Below are 24,793 nucleotides of genomic sequence, written 5' to 3'. Positions count from 1 at the left end.
AAAAATTTTACTGGCACATTTGTGTGATTTATCTTAATGTATTACATGCGCAAAAAAAAATCAAAATTACATAGGAAAGCTTAGCTTCTCTTGCATCTTATTAATCTTGAAGACCAACATTATATGTGAAAGCTTTTTTCTTGTAGCAACACGATGTATATTAATTTAAACCATTAACTTTTTCCTATTTGTGTGTTCGCGCTACTTAACAATGACGTTGCTATTGGTTGACTACATCATGTGTCCTATGCTCAGGGTATCTGCTGTCATCGGCTGGTGAGAGCACATGACGTGAGCTATGACTGGCTTACAAAAGCGCATCACAATCTTGATTTTAATGCTTCAGAAAGTAACATGAGATTCCAAAATGTCCCCCTCCCCCCCCCCCCCCCCTCTCTCTCTCTCTCTCTCTCTCTCTCTCTCTCTCTCTCTCTCTCTCTCTCTCTCTCTCTCTCTCTCTCTCCCCCTCTCCCCCCCCCCCCCCTCTCCCTCCCTTTCAAGTGCTGGGAAGTTCTGTGCTAGTTAGATTAGATTAACTTTCATTCCAGTTGATCCGTAGTGAGGTGGTCCTCCAGGATGTAGGACACGTCACAAAAACAATAATACATGACAAATATTTACAACTGAAATAAATAAGCTAATGTACCATTCCACATGTCCCAAGTGGAATGATTGTCATTTTTTAATGAACGCTATATGAAAGAATCCTTGTACAAATACTAATACACTGAATTTAAAATAAAAAAGTATTTTTATTTATTTATAAGATAATAAATGTGTAATAAAACTACGAGGTGCATTCAAGTTCTAAGGCCCCCGATTTTTTTTTCTAATTAACTACTCACCCGAAATCGATGAAACTGGCGTTACTTCTCGACGTAATCACCCTGCAGACGTACACATTTTTCACAACGCTGACGCCATGATTCCATGGCAGCGGCGAAGGCTTCTTTAAGAGTCTGTTTTGACCACTGGAAAATCGCTGAGGCAATAGCAGCACGGCTGGTGAATGTGCGGCCACGGAGAGTGTTTTTCATTGTTGGAAAAAGCCAAAAGTCACTAGGAGCCAGGTCAGGTGAGTAGGGAGCATGAGGAATCACTTCAAAGTTGTTATCATGAAGAAACTGTTGCGTAACGTTAGCTCGATGTGCGGGTGCGTTGTCTTGGTGAAACAGCACATGCGCAGCCCTTCCCGGACATTTTTGTTGCAGTGCAGGAAGGAATTTGTTCTTCAAAACATTTTCGTAGGATGCTCCTGTTACCGTAGTGCCCTTTGGAGCGCAATGGGTAAGGATTACGCCCTCGCTGTCCCAGAACATGGACACCATCATTTTTTCAGCACTGGCGGTTACTCGAAATTTTTTTGGTGGCGGTGAATCTGTGTGCTTCCATTGAGCTGACTGGCGCTTTGCTTCTGGATTGAAAAATGGCATCCACGTCTCATCCACTGTCACAACCGACGAAAAGAAAGTCCCATTCGTGCTGTCGTTGCACGTCAACATTGCTTGGCAACATGCCACATGGGCAGCCATGTGGTCGTCCGTCAGCATTCGTGGCACCCACCTGGATGACACTTTTCGCATTTTCAGGTCGTCATGCAGGATTGTGTGCACAGAACCCACAGAAATGCCAACTCTGGAGGCGATCTGTTCAACAGTCATTCGGCGATCCCCCAAAACAATTCTCTCCACTTTCTCGATCATGTCGTCAGACCGGCTTGTGCGAGCCCGAGGTTGTTTCGGTTTGTTGTCACACGATGTTCTGCCTTCATTAAACTGTCGCACCCACGAACGCACTTTCGACACATCCATAACTCCATCACCACATGTCTCCTTCAACTGTCGATGAATTTTAATTGGTTTTACACCACGCAAATTCAGAAAACGAATGATTGCACGCTGTTCAAGTAAGGAAAACGCCGCCATTTTCAGTATTTAAAACAGTTCTCATTCTCGCCGCTGGCAGTAAAATTCCATCTGCCGTACGGTGCTGCCATCTCTGGGACGTATTGACAATGAACGCGGCCTCATTTTAAAACAATGCACATGTTTCTATCTCTTTCCGGTCCGGAGAAAAAAAAATCGGAGGCCTTAGAACTTGAATGCACCTCGTACTATAATACTTATTTACAATGAACGCATTACTGCACTGAAATTGTGCAGGAGTAGGAGTTGTCCACCAATAAATCCTTTAGGCCTCTCTTAAACTGAATTTCATTGGTTGTTAAGCTTTTTATGGCTGCTGGCAAGTTATTGAAAATGTGTTCCTGAATAATGCACACTTTTTTGTACGAGACTAACTGACTTTAAATCCTTGTGAAGATTGTTCTTATTTCTAGTATTGATCCCATGAATTGAGCTGTTGGTTTGAAAAAGTGATTTTTTTAATGACAAATTTCATTAAGGAATAAATATATTGGGAAGCAGTAGTTAGTGTCGCTAGTTCCCTAAACAGGCTTCTGCAGGATGTTCTTGAGTTCACATCACATATAACTCTTACTGCATGTTTTTGTGCCTGGAAAACTTTAGCTTGGCTTGATAAATTACCCCAGAAAAGAATCCCATATGACACTATGGAATGAAAGTAAGCATAGTATGCCAGCTTTTTCATTTTTATACCCCCTATGTCTGACACAATTCACGTTGCAGATAGAGATTTGTTGAAACGCTTCAGCAGTCTGTGGTGTGCTCCTTCCAGTTGAATTTATTATCAAGCTGTAATCCCAAGAATTTAACACTGTCCACTTCTTCTATATGCGTGTCATCGTATGTTAGGCATATACTCGTTGGACACCCCTTAAAAGTTCTGAGCTGCACGTAGTGTTTTCTCAGAGTTTAGTGACACAGAATTCACTAGGAACCAGTGATTAATGTCCAAAGATATTGTATTAGCTGACTTTTCTAAGACTACACTTGATTTGCTATTTATTGCAATGTTTGTATCATCGGCAAACAAAACAAACTTGGCTTCTGGTAACGTTACTGATGAAAGGTCATTGATATACACAAGAAAATGTAAGGGCCCTAAAATGGAACTTTGTGGGACCCCTCATGTAATTAGTTCCCAGCTGGATGATGCCTGATAGCTTAATACATGTCTCTTTCCTAATAACACCCTTTGTTTCCTGCCAGAGATATGATTTGAACCATTTTTGCAGCATTTCCTGTTACACTATAATATTCTAATTTACTTAAAAGGCTATTGTGATTCACACAGTCAAATGCCTTTGACAGATCATAAAATATACCAGTTGCCTGCAATTTTTTGTCTAATGAATTATGCACATTTTCACTAAGTATAGGTAGCCTTCAGAACTGTGGCTTTGACAGTATGATACTTGAGGTTAGATGTTTATAAAGTCAATTGTACATTACTTTTCTAAAATTTTTGAGAATGCTGGCAAAAGTGAAATTGGATGGAAATTTGATGCTATTTCTTTATTTCCCGTCTTAAACAGTGGCTTAACTTCAGCATATCTCAACCATTCAGGAAATATTCCAGTGATAAATGACTGGTTACACAGATAGCTTAGTGTATAAACCATAACCATTCAAAGGATTGATAAGTTTTACAGTTATGAGGAAAAGTATGCTATCACTGAACACGGAAAAGCTGTATTTTCTCCTGGGAAAAAATGTCTTTTTAACCGGGAAAAATCTGGGATTTTTTTCTTGTCCGCGTATACACCCTGAATGTACATTAAAATATCTGCACGTGCTCTGTGCTCGGATTTGGTTATCTTAAGTGCCTGTTCTGCTTTAGGTTACGGAGACATGCTTCAGTATTGAAGGTATCTCCCCTCCTTTAAACAGAGAGCTGTAAGACTTAGCTGCAAATGCTAGATCAGTCTTCAGTGAGCATTTCTGTTTCTCAAGCTGAATGGACTGTGTTGAAACTGGCACAATTTAGCCAAACAGTCTGTGTGTATTCTAGCTCTAGAAAGGACTAGTTCAAAAGATAGCAAAATTCTGTGTCATGTTCATGTGCCTTTAGATGACCCTGCTACTTGGTGGGTGATTTTTTTTTTCTTTTTTTTCTGCTAAATTACATCCCACAAGGACTTTCCATCGACAGTCTTAATGTTTTTGCATTTTTACTAACTTGTTTTGTTTTTTACATGTGTAAGCATTGCTTTAATGCAATAAATGTTGGATAAAAGTATGGTTCAGCTATCATAACATGATACAACTTAAATTTTTGTTTAGTCCTGCTTTCCTGCCGCACCTTGAAGGCTGTTTTGAAGAAGTTTACAAGCTGCTAAATTACCCTCAGGATGATATCCGCAAAGCAGCGATTGAAACGCTTTCACAGTTCTGCATCAACTTCTCAAAGATAGATACACCAGCAGGAAAAGCAGGTACTGTTACCATTGGTAAACCAATCTGTGTTTCGAATGTCACTTGTATTTGATTCACTTACAGCATTATCAAATTCAAATTGGAGTAATATTACATATACAGTACCTTCAAATTTTGTACAATTGCATGAAATAAAATCATTTCATATCCATTAAGTGGGAACAAGAAGAAAATTATTATTGATTTAAATTTAACTTTTAGTGTCTTAAAGGTCTTAACATAATTTGTTTTGGAAAACATTGTGAAGCAAGCATTTGAAATGGAATTGTTTCAGCTTTGATGAAAGCATTATCCATGTTCGTTCCTAAGTGTGCTGAACTGATTCGCATGGATGAAGAAAGGGAAGTAGTAACAACTGCCCTCGAAGCGTATACTGAGTTATTGAAGGAAGTAAAGCACCCTGTTCTGGAAGGAGAAGGGCATAAAGATGCCATAATTAATTGCATACAGGATGTTATGACTTTCAAGGTTGGTTACTTACATTGTATATCTGAAAAATTTTGGATCCGTTAACAAGTTTGTATGTGTACAAATTTTCCAGATTTCAGTCCTAGTAGTTCTTACTGTCACAAAGCACTTCCACATGTAGCTTACTGCCTGTTTGTGAAATAGACATTCTAGCTGAAATTTTTGTTCGTGAAAAGTACGAAGCCTTCACTAACCCATTCAAGACCATCAATCACTTGATGGCGTAAATAAAACCTATGTCGCAGCATTCCATTTGCATAGTAAAGAGGCCCACACAACACATGTTTTTTGATCAACATCATCATTTCTGAAAAATGCTTACCTAAATTTCTAGGTGTTACCTTCACTCACATTCTCATTTAAATAGCACTGTATGAAACTGTCAATAGTAAGTCTTCTCGACAAAATAACTGGAAAAAATTGTAAGCAAATACGCACATGCTATTCACTGCTGCAATTTAATGTGTGCTTGACTGCTGAATATTGTGCCCCTGCGTGGGGAAAAAAGCACATGTACAACAAAGACGGACATATTTCTGAATAAGACCATGGATACGTTACTCACACACACACACACACACACACACACACACACCAGTTGCCTGCTGCATACGGTATTATTCCTCCACATCTCAGAAGACCTGCCAAGGTGCAAGTTCTTAAGTAGACAGTTCCAGAAAAACTCATTTTTAAGTAGCACTTTCCAGAATCCACCAGGTTTACGCTGAAGGTATGCAAGACAGTTTGGGCTGATTTTCAGGTCACAGAAATTTTTGACTTCACCAAGGAGTGAAATGAACATCCCTCCCAGAACGTTCACCCAATTCAAAATCCAGTGATGGTCTCAAACAGTGGAGACTTATCTGCATTTGAGTGGGACGAGGAGTGTGTGACCACATCTTAAATAAAATGGTTATAAAAGTGCATCTGACTGGTGCAGAGCAATAGAAAAGGTGTTATAAAGAGCTTCCCACTCTATTGTTTTAAAGTTGGTTTGAAAGATTTGAATGAAGTGGCAGTGTCAAATTTAAATTAATTGTGCATGTGTATGCATGTCTTAAGTTATAATTTTTTACAGCATACATTTTGTGTGCCTCTTTCCAATGCTGTCAGTTGCTAATTTTGTTTCCTTGCTGTTACATGAAAATAGTGGTTCTTATAGTTAAGAACAAGGTCAAAGTAGGAATAAAATGTTTTCTTACTTACTCAGTAAATCACTGCTCTTGCTAAGTATTGAGAGCTGATACTCTTATTTAAGCGTTTATCTGAGCACCAATTTCTTTTTGGTGAACATCTGTCAATTGTATGTAAATTGCTAAGTTTTGTGTGGAATATTTTAAACCTCCTTGGGCGAGCTTGACAAATATGTAAAGCCTGTGATACATGGCTGTATGTGCATAGTGAGGAGCATTTACTCACAGTGGCTGTGTGTAGCAAACTCGTAACATTTCAGACTAAAAGTATGGAATGTTAAGCTGCACTGAGAGAATTCCTTAAACTACTTCAACAGTTGCATCTTGGGAATTCTGTGTAGTGTGGACATTTGTATTTCAGCTGTTGAGATTTATTAGTACTGTTACTGTACAAACTTAAGCTATAAACTATAAATAAATATTATGGACTGGAGGTAATATCAAGATATATCTGGATTAAAAATGATTATAGTTGGCATTATTCCTAGAATTCCTGAGCAATTTTTTTAAATCTTACAAATCTGTCATCTTTTGCACTTGCAAGCAAATAACTCATTTTGTGCATAATGAGTCCAGCAATCTTTTATGGGAAGGAGTGGTGTTACCGCCCATGGGGCTGTTGGAGAGTGACAACTGTCGCATGAGTGCCTCTTCTAGTTATCACTAAGGAAGGGGAACCAATTAGATAAGAAGGCCAAAAAAGGCTTGAAGCTGATCATTCATTAATTATTCTTTTCTACAGAGTTCATGGGAGTAGTGGATCTTTTAGTCACCATTTGCATTATAGAGAATCAACATCAGATAGTGCTATAACTTCTATCGGCTATTTATCCACTTCATTTATATGGTGGTGGTAAATCCAAGGCAATTGCACAAACTCTCAGGTTATCCAAAAATAATCAGAACCTGCTTTGTCAGTTCAAAGCTGAAGTAGCTGATGTCCTTTGCAAGATGAACAAGGATGTAAATGGGAGAAAGAGGGAAGACCTTAAAGGGTAGATACTGAGTATGCAAAGAAGTAGAAAATATAGCGTGCATCAAAGCCAGTTCCCCAAAAGGTTCATGAGAACAATGTTGGACACTGGCCAGTTGTGTTTGTGAAGAGAGGGTTAGATGCAAGGTGTCAAACGGCAGAGGAAGTCCATCAATTTTTCACCAGACTTGTAATATTAATTTGTGCATAGAGAAGAAAAGGAACTGTTTTCTGGATTTTTTATAAAGAATAAAAATAAAATAAAGAATAAAGATAAAATGTTTCAAATCCTTAAAAATTTCATATCAGAAAAGTATAGTGTCATTATTCACAAGCCAGAATACAAGTTATCTGTATGCTTAAATGCCTAAGGAGCAAACACACAACACTACAAAATATATAAAAATGACTAAATGTACAGGGTGCTTCAAAATGAACATACCAGTTTTAAGGTGTTCTAGCATTTATTGCGTTCAACTTAAAATTGTAAATAATACACCAAATGAAAGAGCAACTCAGTTTTGTTTGTGTACCTGTGCACAGTGGGAAGAGTAAGGAATGAGAAACAGTGACTGAAAAATGTATTGAATGAGTGCAAGTCTTTCACGCTTAGCCCCCAAGAATTATCCCTGTGGAAAGTTTATGGGCCTTTCTTTTTCAGTGAATCAACTGTAACTGATGATTAGTATCTTGATGTGCTATAACTATGGTCCATGCCTCAATGGGAAGAAGTTGAAAAACACACATTTATTTGGGAGCAAGATAGTGTGCTGCCTCACTGGCATAACTAAGTACATGACTGGTTAAACAATGTTGTATTCAACCAGTGGATTCTATTTCTCTTTTATTTGGTGTATTATTTATGATTGTAAGGTGAATGTAATATGTGCTACAAAGCCTTAAAAGCCGTATATTCATTTTTTATCATTATACATTTGTGACCCTTTAAGTAAAACACACGCACAAGCGCGCGTGCGCGGTATAACCCCTCTTCTATGGTTTTGGAATTAATGTTTTGCCACTGTTTACAACATTTTTTATCACTACCGTCAAATTTCCTATATCCCAAATGTTAATTCATACCTGATTTTGTGTTGACTTGTTTATAATTTTCCCGAAATTTATGCTTTATTAAAAAATGTTCATGGAGAAAAAACTGATGTAATTGACGTAAAGTGGTACTGGCATGGTGTTGGCCATCAAGTAGTGTTTACAAACATTACATGGTCAAATTTCTCAAATTAGGGTGCTCCACTCAGCAGATCTGAAGTGGTAAATGTGTAAAAGTCTGAACAATTCTTGCCGCGTCTTCTGCTTATGTGAAGATCACCTCGGCATGGTGGCTGATGGTAGTAACTAGGAACTTTTGAATAGAGAGATAACGACGAATCGCAACCCTTTCCAAACTGTCTGTAATGTGCATGCACAGATTCGTAATTGTTTTGATCGTCATTTGACCACTTGTAGCGCTAGTTGAATCTTCACTGGCATTGCATTTTTTTTTTTTTTTTTTTTTCATGCTTAGCCAGACTCATTTTGAGAATTTTTCATTACCAGTGGCAGTATTTACATACGTAGTTTTTGTGATGTTTCACAGACAGTGTGAGTGGTAGTTGCTATGTGCAGTTTTCTAAATAATTGAGGAGCCTTAGTACCTGATAACTTTAAAAAGAATACTGCAGTACAAGAGACAAAAACAATACAGATGCAAACACTACACAAAACACTTACTTAAATATTTGCAGTTAACAAGAAGTGTCTCGAAATATGCTGTGGTAAGCATGAAACAAAATACGTAATTGATGCAGTATTTCATTATTTAAATAATGAATGACAGCTGTAGTCTTTCCGAAAATGTCGATTATGATGTATGAAATTGAGTCAAATGTTTCTACTTCCCATACAGTTACCAGTTCTGGTTACACCAACTGTTTTTATTAGATAATAAACAGGTCTCTACAAATATTTTGATGCCTGTTAAGTCATATATCATACATAAAGTGCGAAAATGCAAAGGGGATCATATGTGTATCTCTTACCACTTAAAATGTTTTGGATTTCACTGTATAGTATTTAGAATTCTTTGTCTTTACTGCTTCTTAATTCTGTTCATAGAAGTTTAACTTTGATCCGTTACTGTTCCAGGTTATCAATTCTCATTCTTGAAGTTGCATAGATCAGCATACTTCATCCCTTTTCTGAATAGTTATAAAACCTTTTATAGGTCACACAGATGATCTGTAAAAATCACAGTATTATTAGAAATCCTATTTGATCTATATTAAATTAGATATATTTGTTCTGTAGACCCATAGCGAAGAGACCATATAGGTTGTAAAACATACCGTATAATAATAATGTGTCATACATACTTATAAAAGAGATCAGCTATTATTCCTTAAAGATATTGTGAGGTAAATGATCCTCATAGTTCTTAATTACTGTAAAGAAGGCATGTCAAGTCTGACAGGCACAGTTAAGACACTTAAAAAAAGCTTTCGGCCACAGTCTTCATCAGTCTCTCTCTCTCTCTCTCTCTCTCTCTCACACACACACACACACACACACACACACACACACACACACACACACACACACACACACACACACCTCATGGTGCGCAAGACTTACGTGCATGAAGAGTGTGTGTGTGTGTGTGTGTGTGTGTGTGTGTGTGTGTGTGTGTGTGTGGGCGCGCGCGCGCGCTGATGGAGGCTGTGGCTGTAAGCTTGTTTTAATTGTGCCAGTCTGCAACTTTACGTGTGTTCTTTACCATAAGTAACAATCTGTCTTTACCACAATGTTGATACTACAACCTGAAGAGTCCATTGCTTGATCATCATATTTGTGGCCTGAGTAAAAAATAAATCTGGAAAACCTTTTCACTTAAGAGATGAAAGTGATTCTTCTTAGGCTAATATAGCCACACACCAGACAGAAAATATGTTTAAAACATAGATTTACATTAATCACAGTACTCCACTGAAGATGTGCAGAAGGCAGATTATGCAAAACACAGTATTTGGTACTTTTAAGAATACATATACTTCAATCACAGCAGTTATCCCAATCATCACTGAGCAGTCTCCTTAATGCATGTTTTACAGTTGGTGCAAACAAGTTTGAATTCTTTGTGCCTCTCCATGTTAACTTTTTTAATTTTTCCATTACAATTTGGACTGTAGTTCACATGTTTTGTTTTAGGTTTTATGTAACTTGCAGTGCTTTTGAGAGTTCCTCTGTACCATAATTCACTTGGTGATTGAAGACTCAATTATGTATAGTGTAATAATGTAATTTTCACATCTCATTTTGACTTATTGTGTAATGTATTTTAACCTATTACCAATTGGTGAAAAGACTTGTTTGAACCCTACTGGTTCTGTTGGGTTCAATTCTGGATTATTTCATGAATATCAGTGTAAAATCGTGATTTCATAGTGACTGCACTATGTAGGATATTTTTGTCTGAAGTGTGTTGGTATCCAGGATGGGAACAACAAAGAGGATGGGCAACTGCTTGCCTGTTAAGGAACAACTGTTAAGAAACTACACATGGAGATGAAAATAATGCACTATCTGTAGTGGTTGTACGCTTTTAGTGGCTGTTGTATATACGTCTCACACAACAGTTGTGCAAATGCACATGCTTAATATGTATTAAACATACATTCTGTGTTGCTGTTGTTGCGTTTTGAATGTCTTTTGAAACACTTTTGTTTTATGCAGACGGAATGTCAGGATAAAGATGACGACGATACAAATATAGCAGATGATGAGCCAGATGCAGAACAAGATGAACTTCTGCTGGAGTGTGCTGGTGATGTTTTGCCAGCATTAGCAAAAGCTATGGATCAGGAAACATTTGCTCAATATTATGGTATGCTGATGCCACTTTTCCTGAAAAACACAGTAAGTTCAGTTTATATGAGACTCAGATAAAAGACTTGCATTATTTAGTTATGGCAACCATATTTTAAGCGACCAATAATTACTCCTGTACCCTAATTCTGAAAAGTGCTTAATTTTGAAGGGATAGTGTTTTATATTGAGTGCTTCATTTAGTATGTAACTTACAAACTGATGAGTCAAAACATTGACTACCAGCTTAAGTATGTTTGTCTGTCTTTGGGATGAAATATATCACTGATCCTGCATTTAGGGAATCTTACAGTTTGTTGGCAGGTTTCTGGAGGTAAGTGGCATTAAATGCCTATGTACAGGTCATGTAATTCACATAAATAACAGGCCACTGATTTGCATGTGCGGCAGTGGCGACCCAGATGGGTTCCATAGAATGTATATCAGCTGAATTTGGGTGCTGAGACAACCTGAGTTCACTGTATTTCTCCTCAAACCACTGTAGCATGGTTCTGGCTCCGGGATATAGACAGTTATATTACTGAAAGAGGACATTGCTGTCAAGGAAGACATCAAACATGAAGGCATGCAGGTGGTTCACAGCTGTCAACATGTCTTCGATTACTACAACAAGCCCCATACAAGTGCAGGAGAATCTCTCTCATAGCATAGTACTCCTCCCACCAGCCTGCATCTGTAGGGCGCTGCATGTTTCAAGCTGCTGTTCAACTTGATACAGCATTTGTGGAGACGACCAGTGACCTAGTGTCACAAAAACATGATTCACCCAAAGAGCCAACACATTTCCAATGATAGATGGTCAAATCCCCATGGTCATGCACCCATACAACAGTAATTACCGAAGTCATTGGGTCAACATGTGAAAATGTAGGGGGTGGTCTGTTGTGGAGCTCCATGTTCAGTGATGTACGATGAACAGTATACTATGAAACACTTGTGCTCTTTTGGCAGAGACAGCACAGATCACTATCTATCCTACTTTGCAGAGCAGACAAGCCTCCAAACCCCACGGTCGTGGACATCCAACCATTTAGTGCCTACTGGTAGTTTCACTGTCGTACCTCTTTCCATAGATGCTCACAACAGTAGCACGTGAACATTCGACCAGCTTCACTGTTTCCAAGATACTCACTCACAGTCTCTGCTTAATAATAATCTATCCTTCGTCAGTCACTTGTCTGTGTACCACCTCAATTGCAGCCCATATCTTAGTTAGGATGATCTGCCATCCATGCCTGTTCTTCTTACGTATTTTTGTTACTGCGTCATGTGCCTGCACTGGACATAATGTTTTGGCTTGTCAGTGAATGTTAATATAGGCTAGGATTGTATGTGCTAAAGAATTGTAATAGTGTACTAGGTTGGTATGTAAACTCCTTAGTGTGAGGTAAGCATACTCGAGTACTTTGACTGGTCAATTTTTATTTTATTTTATTTTTTTTTTTTTTGTCCAGTAATTATCATTTTCTTTTTGACTCGAGAGTCGTGGATGTGAATGCGATGTGTCTGCTGCAATTGGCAGTTATTAAAGCAAAGTTTTCTTTCACAAAATGTCCATCAACTTTCTCCTCTGAATGCAAAAATATTTTGTTGACTGCCAGCTATGTGGGGAAAAATGACCACTCTAATAAAATGAGAGCAATCGGAGCTCACATGGAAAGATTTAGGTGATCAGATTACCCACATGGTATTATAGTGGAAAAATTGAGAAATATTCAGTGATTCTGTGAATCCTCCACCAAGCTCTTAGATGCGAGTTGCAGAGTGGTGATGTAGATATAGATGATGGCCATTCCGACATTTGTGACACCTTAAATCGCAACAAAATGTGCAAGTTCTCTATTTAAAAAATACAAAATGGCTCCTCCTCCTTCAGTGCTCTAATTCACTGGGGATATCATGCATATATCACTTAATAAACACCTTCCTTCAGATACGTATTACTTAAATGATTGAGTGTCGATCAATCGAGGCCATGTACATTAATGCACCTTCTGGGGTGAAGAGCGCATGTAGAAATCCGCCTTGAAATTGCTAGTCAGTGAGACAAGGCTTTGTACTTGTTTTATTTCTCTAATTGGAAATAAGCATTCATGTGAGATTTAGATGTATCAGTTGTAGTAATTTCAGTTTCTTGGCACAGTTTAGTCAAGTATTCTCCTTCAATAAAAATTTTCTGGGTTTGCGACCACATTGTCAATAATATAAGCTACTGACATTTCGGTCCTTAGCGCAAGTGACATCCGTTAGGATGTTTGTGTTTACTCCTGAATGAGAAAACTTTGTTTCTTATATACCTGCAGACATGGGTGTTATCCAATTCTGATAGGCTGTTTAGGATGAAGGGGAAGGATATTAGAAGTCTTTGTTTGTGTTTTTATTGCTTCTCTTCATTGGTGGAAACTAGAGATGGGCAAAACTGTTCTTTTCAGAGATTGGATCAGAACTGTTCACTCCCTGAAATGAATTAGCTCTTTTTCATGACTCACCACTCATTTACAATATAAAATAAATGGAAGGCACATTGCCCTTTAAACTTGGTTTTTCCAGTACTATACCTGTATTTTGATCTTATTTGATCCTATTTTGAAGTAACACAGATAATGAGTAAGAATTTTGTATTGTTTATTGAAATTTCCACAATATGAAAAAGTTTTTGATTATTGATTTATTTTGCACTATCGTGGTTTTTTGGGTGATCGGAAAATGTTGTAACTTGAGATTTACATTAACAATATATTTGGCTATAACATATTAAAATTTCATTAACCTCATACAAATACATCGCAAGCCATATATTTTTAAAGTGAACGTTTCCTTTCGAAGACGCCTAAAATCGCAAAATCCGTACCAGAATAAGAAAAAAAATATAAATTTGACTGTAAAACGAAAGTGCTGCATATAGCCTTACGCAGAATAAAACAAGGAAAATATTGGTGTTTCACATTTTGCGATACGTTTATCGGTTCGCTCGTAATTAAAGCGTAAATTCGAGTGTCTATAATAAAAATCCTATAGTAAGAGGAGTCATCAGGAACCTAATCTAATCAGTTTAAACAAATAAAAATAAAATAAAAACAATTGATGTATACATAACATAATAATGTAATATACATAGCGGCATTACTACGAAGAACAATATCCAGTGGGGACGAACTCCGATGCAGAGGCGCTGAGTCGAGCAGGTCGAGCCGCGAGCTGTATTACTGCGTGAGCTGAGACCGCAGAGACCACAGTGACACCTGAGTCGCTTTGCTCGACGCTCTGGCTAGAGTCGAGACGGTGGGGCGAGCGTTGAGCGGGCGAGTTCCGAGGGAGGGGGTAGCGGTGAACTCACCCGCTCCGAGACAAATAGTTCGCTCCCTTGCGAGCGGGTTTTTGCAAGTAGTTCCTATGTTATCCGCTAGGTGGCTCTCTGTCCCGTTGCTCGCATCAACTGCCCAGAGGGCAGGACGTGCGACTGAAACGATCGCCGACAGAGTGCGATGCGAAGTTAAGCTGCTGCACGCGGCAGACGACGCACAGAGACGGCACAGCATATGCGAAACACAAAATCCAATGGGGCACTGCACAATGCAGGCAGCCAAGGTAGAAGCAGGGCAGAGGCCGGCGCTGGCTGTGTTGTGTGGCGTGCACTGTGCTGTGACCAGCAGAGGCGCTGCTGATATGCTCCGTCTCTCTCTCTCTCTCTCTCTCTCTCTCTCTCTCTCTCTCTCTCTCTCTCTCTCTCTCTCTCTGCCGTGGGAAACGTTTGGAGCTACCGTTCTTTTTTTCTGAATCACTGATTGTTCACTCCTTTGAAAGATTGAACTCTATGAATTAGTTCAAGAGCGGATCCCCCATCTCTAGTGGAAACACATCTTGATTGGTGTTTGCATTACTGCTTGTGATTGGTGGAAACCGGAAAATGGAAAACCAGGCGGGAGCTGTGACGTGGCGTGGTTTTCCTGCTTTCTAGTGCCATCTGGGCGCGCCAGTACTCTATGTACCTGGGGCCACTGCGGTCTCCTGTGCGCCTGTGTGTGTTGGTTCACACGAGTTATCACCACGTAACGCTGTTATTGCTGGCAGCCAAGATGACTGAAGTCAGTAGCCGTCTTTTCTGTTCATTTTGGCCAGTTGCTTAACTATTTCTATTGCCTCTCTAATCTTCCTCCTGAAAGTAAGAGGCCGTTTCGCCAGTACGCATGCTTCACTAAAATCAGTCTGTTTGCCGCACTCTTCTTGTTCTACCACCACTGACTTGATGTGCTGTCCTAGTCGGAATTTTGTTGAATGTGACGATGGCCGCAGAAGCTTAATTTTATTTATTTATTTATTTACATTTTATGGCCTTCATTGGACCACTCTAGCCAACTTTATACAAAGAATTTTTCAGTTTTCTGCAGCCCAATACTACTTCTCTCAGATATCATCCTTCTTTCTTCAACAGAAATCACCCTTTCTATTCCCTGTTTGTTGATTCTTGTTTGCTGTCTGGTTTGTCTATGAGTTTCCTGATTTTGAAAGTTTTGTTTCTTAGGTCTTCCAATGTAATCTGTAGCTCATAGCTTAAGTTTATATTTAAGTACTCTCCTGTTCATTAGCACACAGGACTACCATTTGGGATGATGGCAGTTCAAACCCCATCTAGTCATCCAGATTTAAGTTTTCTGTTGCTTCCTTAGATTGCTGTAGGCAAATGCCAGGATGGTTCCATTCAAGTTCCAGTTAACACTTACTCTCTCCCTCTTGAAAATGTATGAAAATCCCTTCTGAAAATCCTGATTTAAATTTTCCATTGTTTCTCAAAATTGTTAGAGGTAGGACAATGTACTCTAAAGTAGAGCTGTAAGCAGTCTCTGTCCCCTCCCCCCTCTCTTTCCAGTTAAGCTAATGTCACATTTTGAATGGTGTACACTGAAGCTCCAAAGAAACTGGTATAGTAATGCATATTCAAATATATGTATATGTAAACAGGCAAAATATGGAGCTGCTGTTGGCAACGGCTATATAAGACAAGAAGTGTCTGGCACAGTTGTAAGATCAGTTGGTTATTGCTGCTACAATGGCAGGATATCAAGATTTGAGTGAATTTGAATGTGGAATTTGTCTGTGCATGAGCAACGGGACACAGCCTTTCCAAGGTAGTGAAGAAGTGGGGATTTTCCCATACGACCATTTCAAGAGTGTACCGTGAACATCAGGGATCCGGTAAAACATAACATCTCGGACATTGCTGCAGCCAGAAAAAAGATCCTGCAAGAACTCGATGGACAATGACTGAAGAGAATCGTTCGACATGACAGAAGTGCAACCCTTTCACAAATTGATGCAGATTTCAATGCTGGGCCATCAACAAGTGTTAGCATGGGAACCATCCAACGAAACATTGAATATGGGCTTCGGAGGCGAAATCTCACTCGTGTACACAAAGCTTTACGCCTTGCCTGGGCCTTCAAAACCAGCATTGGACTGTTGACGACTGGAAACATGTTGCCTGGTTGGATGAGTCTCGTTTCAAATTCTATTGAGTGGGTGGACATGTGTGGTTATAAGACAACCTCATGAATCCAAGGACTCTGCATGTCAGCAGGGGACTAGGGACTATTTGAGCTGATGGAAGCTCTGTAATGGTGTGGGGTGTGTGCAATTGGAGTGAATTACTACAGTGGCTCCAGGAATACTCTTCTGAGTTTAAACACTTCCACTGGCCATCAAACACTGCAGACATGCCCATTATTGTGCATGTCTGGGAAGCCTTGCAATATTCTGTTCAGAAGAGATCTCCATCCTCTTCTACTCTTACAGATTTATGACAGCCCTGCAGGATTTGTGGTGTGAGTGCCTTCCATCACTACTTCAAACATTAGTAGAGTCCATGCCAAATCCTGTTGCGGCACTTCTGTGTGCTCAGGGGGCCCTACATGATATTAGACAAATTATCAGTTTCTTTGGCTCTTCAGTGTAGATGTCGATGGGAAGTCAAACTCCAGCCTATCTTTCCCAGTGCTGCCACCTATTTAATTTCAACATTCTGCTGCCCAATTTTAAAATACTGTGGTTAACGACTAAAAAATTTTGGTGATTTCAGATGTCTGAAAGAAAGAAAACTATACATCACAGTAACTACAATCATGTGCATGTAAACTTAAGTTTCAATTCACTGTGATTCATGCACACACTTACTATCTGGTACTAAGGTGACCTCTCATTTCTGCAGGAAATGGTTAAAGTCTAGATTGGGGCTAGTGGTGTACTTTTGTGTTTTGTGCTGCAATTTTTCAGACACTCGCTGTGACTTGACAAAAGTGAAAGGGGTTGCATCAGCTGCTGGCTCTATGCTTCCAATGAGAGGGTGGTGGGCAGACAATGTGTTCAGAAGCAAGAGAAATTGAAACATTCTGGCAATGTTATCAAAGCAAACTCAGATATTTATTCAGATAAAAACAGCTGTGTTCTCAGGACTCACAGTAACCACAATGTCGGAAATCACAACATATTTGGAAGAAGTAAACAAATATTTGTGACATCAAAGATATAAATTTTCCAGTTGTGCTATTTGGAGGGTGGTGGTGGTGGTGGTGGTGGTGGTGGTGGTGGTGATACTATATGTAGTGATACCACAGACAGCAGTGTTAGTAAGAAAAAATGTAGAAAAGAAAATGGCCCAAAAATTAATGTAAATCATTTCTCTTCATTTGTTTTGTTTCTCCTTGTAGTATCAAAATGTAGACAATCAATAAATGGCATTTAGAATGGTACAAAGTTCAGTTTATTGGCAGATACTTCTTCAGTAAAAGTTTTGGAATATGTTTTTGGAATATGTTAAAAATGAATTTTTCTGTAAGCCTTTTGAAAAAAAAGGGGGGGTCCCCCCTTTGTAATCGGGGTCATATTAACTCTGGTAAATACGGTATTTAGTGTCAAAAAGACCCATGCCTTTTATGTGCTTTAAAATACAGGACATTCCAAAGTGACAAAAAACACAATATTTGTTCAATTTTGTACCATTGCATGTGCTCCATAAGGAAAATGTTGCTTCCTGAAGTGCTGCAATTTTACAAAGTGAATGCTGACAATTTCAGATATGTCCCACATTTACATGTCCATAAATACTATTCAAAATATTGTTTGTTTTTCCTGAATATTTATATTTGTAATTTCATTGTGCAGCTTATTACCTTCATAGATTCTTACGCATCCATAATTTGAAAATTGTTAATCCTCTTGTTAGTGTGGATTTTTTTATTTTAGAGAGAGAATACTCAGTGCTACTCTGACATGAATGTAATATTTATTTCACAGAGGAAAAGATGTTCAGCTTCACAACGTTCATTCTCAGTTGGTACTTTGGCAGAATGCTTGCCCGAATTAGGACCATACACCAAAGAGTTCGCACCACAGCTATTACCAGTGTTCTTACAGCTCACAGAAGATGAAAGTGAGGAAGTGCGCAACAATGCAATCTTTGGAGTAGGTGTGCTGTGCCAATTTGGAAAGGAAGCTCTCTTTTCGTATCCTTTGAATTTATTTCTTTGGTTATTTTTCATTTTTAACTGTTGTGTGAAACTGAATGCAGAAGGGTAAGTATCTGAGAATCACAGGATATTTATTACAATGTACAGATGCTCCTCCTCAAAAGAAATCTGCACTTCGTTATTCTTTATGTGCTCTAAAACCGTATGACAGAAAACTAAATGACTCCTAACACCCATCTACCTCTGTGGTTTTTATTTCAGACAATGGAAAGTCTAGGTTGGAATATCAACAATTACAAATAGGGTAGATTGCTAGTCACCGTAAAGATGACACATTGAGTTGCTCATAAAACACAACAAAAAGATTGTTACACACTAAGCTTCTGGCCAAAGCTGCCTTCAGACCGCTACCTCTGGATGAAGAATGCTTTGGCCAAAGCTTTGTAACATTCTTTACGTTGTGCTTGTCTGTAACTCAGTGTGTCCTCCTTAGAGTGAGTAGCAGTCTAACATTTTCATAATTGTTGTGATTTTATTTCTTTGCATGTTTACAAAATTCTAGGGTGAATAGGGTGTTGTGCCTTTTCATGAGAAATAATTCTCTTTGACAATTAGATTGCTGTGCTTTGTCCTGTGATAACAATTCAAGGCTTTTGTATGAGACTTGAGCCATTCATTAGGTATTCCACTGAACAGTTCAGAAAATATTGCACTCTAAAGCATTGTATTCTCCTATAGATAAAGGCCCATCACAGAGCTTATCAGCTGTAAAGATCAGTTTGTTTCTGAAAGTCTGAAACAAAAAAAATTGGCACAGGCACACTGATGTAATCTTCTGTTGATTCAGCAGCCATTCATTTGAATATTTTTTGTCAAATGTTTGAATGGAGCAGAAAAAAATTCCCTAGAAATCATGCAGTGGAGTTTCAAATTGACGAGTGTGAAAGGTTTAGATGGAAAAAGGCTTAATTGCTTGGAAATAATCAGGATAATTAATAAGAACTTAATTTGTTGTTTGAGAGAAATCGAAATATTTTAGGAACAGCTGCTGCTAGCAGTGCTAATGAAATTTCATTGAAACTTCTCTGCTTTCTGTTGATTTATATACTCTATTGATGATAAGAAAAATTGAAGCACCTTTGAATGATGCTCCAAATCATGTGCACCAAATGAGGTGCCAATTGACTCTTCCAACTCCAACTTCTAACTTACAGTTTACAGTGTTGGAGGATATTTATTTGGTGAAATCTCACTCAATGATCTCTTTGTCACTAACATGTAAGCATCTCAGCTGCTGTACACAATTTTAAGCATCATTCAAAGGTTCATCAAAAGCTTCTCTAATCTATTTTCTCTTACTTTCAGATGAATTATTTCACAAAAATTTTGACAATTTCCTCTTTCTTTCCTGTCTCCAAAATCACTTGAAATATTCCACATATGAGCACATTATAAGCTAAGATAATTAAACATTTTCTTCATAACATTCATCATGTATAGAGATATGCTCTATGAAAAATAGGTATTCTGGAATATCTGCCAATAAAATAAATAATTAATGGAAAATCTCACATAAAGATGTGAAACAAATACTAACAAAGAGATAGAGGGGCTGGCCAGTACTTACCTCAGCTCAGTACAGCCGATAGATACACATAAAACAGAACCAAAAATTGATGAACCTTTGAATGATGCTTAAAATTTTGTACAGCAGCTGAGATGCTTACATGTTAGTGACAAAGAGATCATTTGTTCCGAAAGCTAGGAACGTAAATTTTCGGTTCTGTTTTATGTGTATCTATCGGCTGTACTGAGCTGAGGTAAGTACTGGCCAGCCCCTCTATCTCTTTGTTAATAAAATAAATAATAATGAAGACTTGTCAGTATGTATGTTGCTGATAATGTTTTGCAATGCAATGGAAATTAACACCAAATATAAATCCAGTCATAGCATTAAATTTAACTTTCCTTATCAGGACATTAACTGCACTATAGGGTAACAGCACAAACCTGTCAAAGGGATGGCTTGGGAATTGCGCAAAAAATTTTCATGTGGTATGTGGAGTGACTTCTCGCTTAAGTTACTTAATACACAAATCAGATTTTTCCGTTGTTCTGTACAGTGGGTCAAACATGAGGTGTACACAAATTGACTGTCCCAAAGAGTGTGTAAAACTTAAAACCAATTTTTTTCCAGCAAGATTGGTCAAATTTGAAAGAGATTTGTCAGTGTGTACAAAGCCTTCAGCTGTCTTTATTTACCCATTTAGTTTGAAACTTCTGTGTTTTCTGGAAGAAATACTCCTTAAATACTTTGAATTGGTTCAATATAAGTTCACTGTTGGCAGGAGATGGGTATTGTAGATCAGTCGCCAGCCTCACAATGATTTAACCTATTGTAAATATTCAATAATGTTAATAATGTGACAAGAACGGCTTGTATAATGAAAGCGACTCTGTGATGAAATATATCTAATAACAAAGTGAAACTGTTTTTTTAGAGGACAGTGGAAGAGAGAAGCCATACTAAGTAGGTGCCACAAAAGAGGAAAAATAGAACTTCCGTACTACTAAAACATTTAATTTCCCATGACTTTAAAATTTAGTTGCTAGCATTTAAATACTAATGGTGGATAATTTGGAATGGAAGTTACGCACCAACAGAAGGAAAATACAGGTTGCTACTTACCGTAAATATGACAGTAGTTAAGTTGCAGGCAGACACAACGAAGACGCGTAATCATAAGCTTCCAGCCAAAACTTTTGTCAGAAAGCGTGTGCATGCAAGGTGCGCCCCCCCCCTGCACGCGCACACACACACACACACACACACACACACACACACACACACACACACACACGACTGCCATGAAATACTGAAATATGGTTAATGCAGCAGTGTTTGTTGATACATTAATCATAAGAGATCTTTCTACATATATGCTCTGCCTCTTGAAATATGAGTGATATACAATCTGAATTTTCTTCATAGTTTTATTCTTTTTTAAAAAGTTATTGCATGTCTGTCTTGTGTCCTAATGGCTTCCTTAACAGTAAGTCACTATCAACAAATACTGATGGCTCTGTCAAATGCTGTTGGAAAAGAGAAATACCCATGCACATTAGACAATATTTGTGGCGCCTTGGCTAGACTTATCATGACTAACATTGAAGGAGTACCAGTTCATCAGGTAACTGTAAGCTAACATAAGATTAAATTTTGGTCATTTGTTCTTGGAGTATCCTATTCTTCATTATTAGATTGTCTGCAATGATTTTAATGTTTAAAAGTTGTGTTATATGACAGAAAAGACTGAATCATGTGCAATGATAGATCATTTTGTAACTTGGGGCCAGATTTGTTTCAAGCAGTTTGTAAAATACTGGCTTTAAAAAAAAATCAACAGTTTCTGACTGCTGTAGATGTATCTGGCACAGTATATCTTCTCAAGTACAAAACTGGAAAATACTTTTCCAGATTTCAGCTAACACAGCACAGTGTCTCAGTTGGTGTAAACTAAAGATAAACTGGAAAATATCTTTTTATTGGCAGCTAAATTTCTTGCAGTTCATGTTACACACAACACTTCTGGACTGTTCTTTACTGCCAACTTTAAAATATCAATGACAGTGGCATATTTAAAAACTGCATCAGTTACACAGTAATGAATGCTCAACATAGAAATTTGAACTAAAATTGTCGTTTGTGCTGTTGCCAGGTATTTCCTGTATTTGTGGAGTATTTACCCTTAAGGGAGGATTTTGATGAGAACAAGACAGTGTACGAATGCCTCCTGTACTTGTATCAGCTAGGCCACCCACAGCTGGTGGCACATCTCGGAGCCCTTTTAGCATCAAGTTTTCAAGTCCTACACAAAAAACAGGGCACCACAGGTACTTGAATTTACTGTTGCATGTAATTGTAATGCTAGATATGATTATTTCTTGACTAATATTTTGTTCTTTCCAACAGATACTTTGGATCTAGTCAAAAACTTTGTGCACCAAGTGCACAGAGATTTCCCACAAGAGTTCAATACAACATTAGCTGGTATATCTGCAGAGGTAGTATCCTCTTTGCAAATACCATAAATTAATTGGACTGATCGAAATAACCATGAACATTTTTGTTAGCTTTGCATTGGCGTGATGTTAAATAGAAAGACTGCTCCATGATTTTCGTGTTATTTTGTTCATAGTTTTGTTGGTGTTCTATGTTTCAGCGTTATAAGAAAAGTTTGCAGTTTGTACTACCCATATTTTGTGGTTTATTGAAGTTATATTCTCCATAAAACTTCCTTTTGTCTGCAAATTGAGACCCAAATCCTAAGAGTTTATTGTTGGAGAGTAGCAGAAAGTGTTCACTAAATAAAATTGGACCCTTTAAATTTCATATCAATCTCAGGTGATGGAAAAATAATACATTTGTATGGCAACTGTTAATACTCATTGTTTCATTATGAAGACTGAGATTTCTTGAATATATGTTCACTATCATTGAAAGCAATGAAAATGGGATTTCTCACCATTTTGTGGATTTGTTATGTGCTAAGGTTCGAAAGAAAATGTTATGTCCAAGAGCATGTAAATTATTGTTATGAGTGATGATGACTGGTATAACAGCTAGTCTGCATGCCAAATCTTCACACTGTTTTCAGTGTAAACTATAAATGTTTTTGTGACAGTGAAAACTTACTGTGTGTGCTACTTGATTATTTTACAGAACAGGCAGCAAAAATAAATTTTCTGAAGTACTTTCCATCTGATAAATATATATATCTTCATTTACCACAAGAGGTGCATGTTGTGACCATAAGAGAAAGTTATATTCCATAGCTTTGATATTTTAATTATTTATTTCTTATTCATTATTAGACTTAAATGTTTATATATTTTTAACGATTTTCTATGTTATGATTTAAGATTAGTGCTTGGGATTTACACCCAAAATATAGAAAATGTTGAAAATAAAAGTATTTCTTTAAAAAATCTTGTCATCTATTTATGAAGAGGTTTCCTGGTGGGCCTTCTGTGTACCACACACTTCTAATATCATTCCATTTGTGCTTCATATTCATTATCCTTTGCTTCAATACAATTCCTACCTCTAAAATTGTTGTAACCAAAATAAAATTGCCTCAGAAATTGGCTGCCAAAGTCCAGCCCTAACATAAGATGAGGTTCATAAACAATTTGTTAATGTTGAATGCAAATTTAAATGTTGGAAGTCTCTTCTGAAGGTATTTGTCTGCACTATAACCAGTAAGTGAATAGGTACTAAAATGAATTTAGGAGAAAAGAAATATAGGCAGAACTTGAAAGAAAGGAGTAGTCAATCGATAGGGTACATTCTGATACATCAAGAAGTATGGGGGTAAAATTGTAGTAAGAGACTAAGGGTTTAATGTAGTAGACCAATTAAAATCAGTGTAGTTCATAATAGTCACCCAGAAATGAAGAGGTGGGTATAGGATGGAGTAGTGTGGGAGAAGCCTCAAACCCGTGTTCGGAGCAAACAACAAAGAGTCTAGTGTTGATTATCTCAAAGCCTTATGAATATATATAATTCTTTTAAATGCCCTTTGGCACAGCTAACAGGTGTTAAAATGTTGTCACACTTTCTGAAAGCTCTTTTCACTTCATCAGTTTTTTTGTCTGGTATGTGCATTAATCTGAAAACACTTTCAGGATGGTTCAATTTAGTCACCACCTCCCTCCCCCCCCCCCCCCCCCCCCCCCCCTTTGTGAGAGAACTAGTCCAAGTGATTAATTGGTACCTGTTGTTATGATACATCTGAAATCACTTCTGTTGAGCAGAATAATATTTGACCTACTACTTCAGGATGAAATAACAATAACATTACGAGTAGGATAGATTGCTACTCATGTAGCAGAGATGTTGAGTTGCAAATAGGCACAATAGGGAGACTGACAGACAAGTCAGCTTTCTCATCTACTTGATGTAAGTGGTGTGTTGATGGTGGAGTTAACCATTGTGTACAGGTTTGACAGGTACCATGGAGAACTCAGGGTGGTGTTTCAATCCCCCCAACCAGCAAGTTTCAGATGTTGTCTTTCCCTGAAACAGAGCCAGCGCGACTCACTTCACCTGTTTTGGGGAAAATTGTTTTGTCTGGTGTCAAGAAGAGGCAAATACAAAAGTGTAGGGGTCTATTAATTGTCAGCAATTCAGGCGTACAGTGAATGATAGTACCCCTTAGGGAAATGGCAACAAGGGACAGGAAAGCACACTCGGTGCACTCAGTGTATGTGCCTGGGGGCATTGTTCAACATGTTAAAGACGATATTCCAGCAGCCGTTAAGGGAACAGGATGCAAATAACTGCAGATTGTGGCACATGTTGGAACAACTCATTCCAGTGACTGGCAGAGAAAGTTAGGGAGACCAGCCTCTCGCACATGGAGTTTCTACGAAGCTCACAGTTTGCGGCATTGTCCC

At 38.1% G+C, this 24,793-nt stretch overlaps 1 protein-coding gene across 1 annotated transcript in view; it reads left to right on the top strand.

Annotated features, from left to right (window-relative positions):
• LOC126187471 (importin-4-like) overlaps nt 1–23,290 on the top strand; it is a 132,444-nt gene extending 109,154 nt beyond the window's left edge. Inside the window, exons 13-19 of the mRNA XM_049928569.1 lie at nt 4,206–4,357; nt 4,633–4,826; nt 10,722–10,904; nt 18,162–18,370; nt 21,393–21,525; nt 22,054–22,228; nt 22,308–23,290. Of these exons, the coding sequence (XP_049784526.1) occupies nt 4,206–4,357; nt 4,633–4,826; nt 10,722–10,904; nt 18,162–18,370; nt 21,393–21,525; nt 22,054–22,228; nt 22,308–22,426 (1,165 nt within the window). The 3' untranslated portion in view covers nt 22,427–23,290. The remainder of the gene's footprint in view (nt 1–4,205; nt 4,358–4,632; nt 4,827–10,721; nt 10,905–18,161; nt 18,371–21,392; nt 21,526–22,053; nt 22,229–22,307) is intronic.
• The last annotated feature ends 1,503 nt before the right edge of the window (nt 23,291–24,793 follow it).

Source organism: Schistocerca cancellata, chromosome 5 (genome assembly GCF_023864275.1).
Source record: "Schistocerca cancellata isolate TAMUIC-IGC-003103 chromosome 5, iqSchCanc2.1, whole genome shotgun sequence".
Taxonomy (NCBI): domain Eukaryota; kingdom Metazoa; phylum Arthropoda; class Insecta; order Orthoptera; family Acrididae; genus Schistocerca; species Schistocerca cancellata.
Note: the sequence above shows the minus strand (reverse complement) of the source record. Positions and strands in the feature narration are given on the sequence as shown.